Consider the following 6,678-nt stretch of genomic DNA (forward strand, 5'->3'; position numbering starts at 1 on the left):
TATATATATATATATATATATATATAATATTATTTTGGGAATATTACACACACGCACACACACTCTCTTATTTATATATACTGTATTTGTTTGTTTATTATTTGTTTGTTATAATACGACCTGGACTTATTTATTTATTTATAATATGACCTGGGCATTTATTCTTTTTTAAATTTTTATTAATTAATATTTTATTGCATATTTTTGTGCTCGGTGTGATCCACTTTTAGTCTCTAGAATCTTGGGGTTGGCAGTTATATTATGTAAATAAATAAATGAATAAATATTGATTTCTTAATATAAATATGTGTGTATGTGTATATGTAAATATAATTCAGTGAATACTTTACAAACGAAAATTTTCCTTTTTATTTTTATTTGTTTGGTTTGTTGGACACAAACTCCCCTAACAGTCAAAGTGATATTATAAGGCGTATGTATTATGAAGTGTTTCTGTGATATGAAGCTGCTCGAGCTGCAGCTCATGAGAAACTCCTCAGGTTGAATCTTTGATGCTTTGTGAATAAATGAGGCTCTCGGAGGCTTTCCGACAGTGACACAAACCTTTTTATAGTCCTTAAGACACCGGTAGCAGAGGCGTGCTGAGAGACTCACATGCTAGCGCTAACCATCAGCCAATCAAACATCCCAGAATATCCCGAGGACAAACAGAGCAGAGCAGAGCCTTCAAACTAGGGTGGACTAGGGTGTTCTGGGTGGTTGTTAGAATGTTGCTCTGGTTGTTAGGACATTATTAGGGTGTTCTGTTAGCTAGGATGTTGCTAGGCTGTTCTGGGTGGTTGCTAGGATGTTGATAGGGTGTTCTGGTTTTTAGGACATTAGTAGGGTGTTCTGGTTGCTGGGATGTTGCCAGGCAGTTCTGGGGGGTTGCTAAGATGTTGCTAGGGTGTTCTGGTTGTTAGGACATTACTAGGGTGTTCTGGTTGCTAGGATGTTGCTAGGCAGTTCTGGGTGGTTGCTAGGGAGTTGCTAGGCTGTTCTGGATGGTTGCTAGGGTGTTCTGGTTGTTAGGACATTACTAGGGTGTTCTGGTTGCTAGGATGTTGCTAGGCAGTTCTGGGTGGTTGCTAGGGAGTTGCTAGGCTGTTCTGGGTGGTTGCTAGGGTGTTGTGGGTGGTTGCTAGGGTGTTGCTAGGCTCTTCTGGGTGGTTGCTAGGGTGTTGCTAGGCTGTTCTGGGTTGTTGCTAGGGCGTTGTGGGTGGTTGCTAGGATGTTGCTAGGCTGTTGTGGGTGGTTGCTAGGATGTTGCTAGGCTGTTGCTGGAGAAACACTGTTTTAAATTTGTTTTTTCTGACTCCATCGGCAGATATTTGTTCTTGTTTTAATCATAAGCTCACTTCATTTTGATCAGTTTCTCAGGAAACAAGACTTCTTATCTTCTGTCATTTTGCTTCTCCAGTAAATGAATCTTGATTTATGAATCTCTAGAGAGCAAGTTTTGCGCTGATCCCATAGTGTCGTTGCAAACCACAGCAAACACTGACTGAAGTCTCAGCCGCTCACAGGCTGTTATTTCATTAATGTATTAATTAGAGCCCACAGATCTGATGCATCATGGGAGAACAGCGCTACGGTTATGATGATGATGATGGGAATGCAAACCCCCAGAAAGTGGAGTCTGAGAGATGAGGAATAGTTCAGATCCTCCTCTGCCTGTTACGCAATCAAGAGTCTTACATAAACATCTTCAGTTAACGACATCTGAAACACAGAAACCTCAGCGGCTACACTTTAAACGCACACAAACTCTCTCTCTTGGTAGTCCATCGTATCCGATGATGACCTTCCTCCTTATTTGCAGTGTATCCTTTGATGACTATAGAACCCTATCCTTGATCCGCAAATTTTATTACAAGATGGGCAAATAAAGTCAGAGTTTGTAGGGGCATGGCTGTGTGTCTCCTTAGTCTTTTTTGTTGTTTCCTTTTATTTCTCTCTGTTTCCAGCTGCACTATTCCTGCTTGACAGAGCTGCTTCCAGGTGGTGCGATTTGCTGCTAATTCTTCCAGGCATGAGGGATTCATTTGGCACTTTCTTAACGATGTTTTAAGTATATCACTTTTTTGGACCCCCGAGGAACGGTGAACCTGATGGACTTTACTAGGGTGTTCTGGTTGCTAGGATGTTGCTAGGCCATTCTGGGTGGTTGCTAGGATGTTGCTAGGCAGTTCTGGGTGGTTGCTAGGCTGTTCTGGATAGTTGCTAGGATGTTGCTAGACTGTTGTGGGTGGTTGCTAGGATGTTGCTAGACTGTTGTGGGTGGTTGCTAGGGTGTTGCTAGGCTGTTCTGGGTGGTCACTAGTGGTGCTCAGTGATTGTGGCTTCCATACCCTTACAGTTTGTCCTGGCAAGCACTTCAAAATGGGGTACACGGTCATAGCATGTAATCTCCAAAATTCGCTGCAAACACCCTATATGGAAATGCTCCAGCAACCTTAGGTGGCGGCTATATATAACCCAGGCTTCACAACTGTAAAGAAGAGTGGTGATGCAAACAGCTTTATAGATGGTAACTTTAGTAAGCAATTGAAGGTGCTTATTTTAAAGACCTTACGTCGAAGTCTGCCAAAGTCTACAGAGGCTTGCTTTATCCGATTTTCAATTTCGTCATCGAGATTGCAGTCCTCTGATACAATGCTGCCCAGATACCTAAAGGATGGCACTATTGTAAGTGGTTGTTTTTCTATGGTAATATGGTTGCAGAAAACCATATTTTCCTGCAATATGGAAAATATATATTGCAAATATCCAGCCACGCAATGGCTGGCCCTAACAGCTTCTTTATACTGTACAAACTGTATTATCTATCGCCCTACACCTAAACCTACCCCTTACAGAAAACTACTGGCAATTTTTGAATTTCATAAAACACCATTTTGTATGTTTTTTAAGCACTTTGTTTTACGGGGACACAGGAAGTGTCCTCATAAACTATGTTTACGTTGTAGTACCCATGTCATTATACACATTTGTGTCCTCATAAACCATATATACCAGCACACACACTCTCTCACACACACACACACACACACACACGGCCGCAGGAGCAGCGTTATGTTTTGCTGTCAACACAGGAATCAATCAGATCTCATCTCAATGTGACATCGCCCTGAACGATGGTGAAATGGGTGATGCTTTGTGTCCAAACACACACAGCTGGCGTCTGATCTCACTCAATCCTCTGAAAATCCACAAAAGAACAACAAAGACACAGGATAATTAGCAGAAATGAGAAACGAGGGAGTGTGAGAGAATGAGGGAGAGATGAGCACAGGGAGAGACGTATAGAGAAGTAGGGCGAGTGTTTGAGCGAGTGAGATCCATATGGACCCGCGGCACTCAGACAGACAAAGTGATAATTAAAAGAGTATAAATTTAGCTGCTGGTAACAGCTGGTGTGTGTGTGAGTGAGTGAGTGAGTGAGTGAGTGAGTGTGTGTGAGTGTGTGAGTGTGTGTGAGAGAGAGAGAGAGAGAAACACAAACACACTGCAGGTTTAAAGGCCAGAAACAAACACAGCTACACAATTATAAAAAGTTTGGTCGTTCTGTATGTACTCAACATGTGTGACCTTCAGACGTCTGTGACTATAAACCAAAAGAGCAAGATAACTTTTGTTTTTATTCATAAAAATGTTTTATTCATAAAAAAGGTGCTCTTATTTTCTGCATTTCTCTTCTGCTCTAGTGTGTACTATTCTAGTTTATGCTTCAATTTTGTTATTTTAAATATCATTGAGATACTGTTTTTGTTAATATTTTAAATTTGATTTTATTTTTGCATTCTCTGCTATTTTATTTTAGTTAGTTATTTTATTTTCATCTATGAATTTGTCATTCCCTGGTAATCAAACCCATGACCTAATGTTTATTTTATTTTATTTTATTTTATTTTATTTAAACAACTGTTCCTTAGTTCCAAGATGGTTTGGTGAGAAGTGTGTTTTTATTATGACAGGTGGTTATTTATATGCTATTATAGTATTTATGAATATTTTAAATTTGCTTTTATGTTGTATATTTTCAGTTATTTTATTTACATTTATGAATTTAGCATTCCCTGGGAATCGAAGCCATGACCTTGGTATTTCATCTAATGTTTATTTTATTGTATTTTATTATTTTATTTTGAGTCTGTTTGGACTGGAATCTTGTTCTACTTTGGCGTGATCTGTTCTTCTAGAGCGTGTCCTTCACGGAGGACGGTCACGTGAGCGTTATGAGGACATCCTCTCTGTCTGGAGTCACTGTTTCAATTAAAAACAGGATGCCGTTATTTCTGCTTTGTCCCTAAAGATGCTCTTTCAGACGCAGATGTCTCTCGCAGCCTCTGGGGTTTTCTACAAGCCTCTGCAAGACACAAAACCTCACAGAAGTTCCTCTCATTTAACAAGCCCTCACACCGGCTGCCCCCAAAACCTACTTTTCAGAAACACTGAGTGCTGCTTCTGGAGGTAATGAGGCATCGTTACCTGAATGATTTGTGTCCTGAAACAAACATGAAGGGGAGTTTGTGTTCACAAGGTCAGAGCTTCATCACGTGCTGCTTTACTCACGAGAATCATCTGCTGCTATTCAGACCTCAAGTGTGAAACAGTGTTGTTTTATACTGTTATAGTATTTATGAATAATCTGAATTTGCTTTTGTTTTGTATTTTCATGTATTTTTATTTTAGTATTTCAGATTAGTTGATTTTAGTATTTCAACTTATTTTATTTTAGTTAGCTGCCAATTTTCGTTTAAGTTTTCTTTTTTAAAGTATTTCAAAGTTTTTATTTTTTTGTATTTAATTTAATTTAATTTATGCATTTGGCATTCTTAGGGAATCAAACCCATGACCTTGGGTTCGACTAACCCCAATATTTCATCCAATATTTTTATTTTATTTTATGAAATGAAGTGAAATTAAATGAAATTGGTATTACATGGAAATCAAACTCATGACCTTGAGTTTGATCGACCCCAGTATTTCTTCCAATATTTTTTTATTTTTTTATTTTTTTTATTTGCCATTCTCTGGGAATCAAACCCATGACCTTGGGTTTGACTAACCCCAATATTTCATCCAATATTTTTATTTTATTTTACTTGAAATGAAATGAAATAAATTTGCCATTACCCATGACCTTGAGTTTGATTGACCAAGTTTAAATATTTCATCCAATTAAAAAAAAAAAAAATCTGACTGTCTCTCGTCAACTTCCAGATAATATGCGTGTAAAAATTGCAAATAGTGCAAATCTCAACATTCATCTTCAGATTTTTCAAGTTTCAATGATTCAAAATCTGTCCCTCAGATTCAGATCTACTCACTCTTGAGTTCTACAACAGTAACACCAGGACGATGAGTTCAGTTTCCAGGGAATATAACCTGAATTTAACCAGTCAGTGAGCACCGCCTTCTGTTTTTCAGGCTCTGATATTGTCCAGTGGATGCAGAAAAACCTGAACATTGAAGACCAAGGTACAGTAACATTTGAGATCATATTAACCTGTGAAACACTGTCTGTCTAGTGTCCTGAAATCACACTCGCAAACTCACGAGAGCCTACAGACAGAGAAGAGAGCCGCGTATCTCTCCTGTCAAATCAGCTGGTGTCGCCGCAAACCCGTTTACCGCGGTAAGCTCGTTAGGCAGCTGGCAGATCGTTCAGACCGTTTGTCATTATTCAATTACGAGGCGGTAAATAAACGGCTTGAGGAGGAAATCAAATGCTGGCATTTACATGCACTGAGCTTCATTGATTTCAGCTTGATTTGTTTTGAGCCCAGCGTGACCTTTTACATTCAAACAGACGAGTTCTAACAGGGAACGTTCTCAGAACATTGTGCCAAGGTTTTCTCAAATGTCCATCCAGTAACGTTAATAGAACATTTGTTCAGTGTTGTGTTAGCAACAAGATGTTAGCACAAAAATGTTATTAATACATTGTTCATGGAATGATTGACATTCAGCTTTTTTTTACATTAATGCTAGTTTTGGAATGTTCAAAGAAAAGTAACATTCTGAAAATCTGATTTGTCAAAAGTAACAAAGCAAAAGTAGTTTGCAAAATGATCAAATGGAACATTCCTGTGATGTTTTCTCTAACATTCAAATAGCCCAAAAAAATGTTTTGAACATTCAGAAATAACGTTTTCATAACTTAATACATTTACAAAACTTTCTAAGTAAGGTTATAGTTAACTGAAATGAAAACTAAACAACAATTTTTGTTGCTTGAAATAAAATAAACTTTAACTGAAATAAAATAAATAAATAATAAAATATAAGTAAATAAAATTTAAAAACTTAAACTTGAATTATTTAAACTAGTTGCCAAGGTAACATTTCTCATTTTCACTAATGAACTAATGAAAGTATACAGACATTAATAAAGCGAAAACTAATAAAAATGACAAAACAAACAACAAAATTACTGAAACTTTAATACATACACACACACACACACATATATATATATATATATGAGTGCTGTCAAACGATTAATCGCGATTAATCGCATCCAAAAATCGCGATTCAAAATAAAAGTTTTTGTTTACATAATATATGTGTGTGTACTGTGTATATTTATTATGTATATTATGTATATCACACATACATGTATATATTTAAGAAAAATATGTTATGTTTATATATTAAATATATTTATATATA

General features: G+C 37.2%; 1 protein-coding gene across 1 annotated transcript in view; it reads left to right on the top strand.

Moving 5' to 3' along the window:
- The window catches only part of LOC107659702 (regulator of G-protein signaling 7-like), a 56,375-nt gene that overhangs the window by 31,345 nt on the left and 18,352 nt on the right, over nt 1-6,678 (top strand). Inside the window, exon 4 of the mRNA XM_016448726.1 lies at nt 5,434-5,484. Within this exon, the coding sequence (XP_016304212.1) occupies nt 5,434-5,484 (51 nt within the window). The remainder of the gene's footprint in view (nt 1-5,433; nt 5,485-6,678) is intronic.

The sequence above is a fragment of the Sinocyclocheilus anshuiensis genome, unplaced genomic scaffold, assembly GCF_001515605.1.
Source record: "Sinocyclocheilus anshuiensis isolate Anshui unplaced genomic scaffold, SAMN03320099.WGS_v1.1 scaffold75, whole genome shotgun sequence".
In the NCBI taxonomy this organism is placed as follows: Eukaryota; Metazoa; Chordata; class Actinopteri; order Cypriniformes; family Cyprinidae; genus Sinocyclocheilus; species Sinocyclocheilus anshuiensis.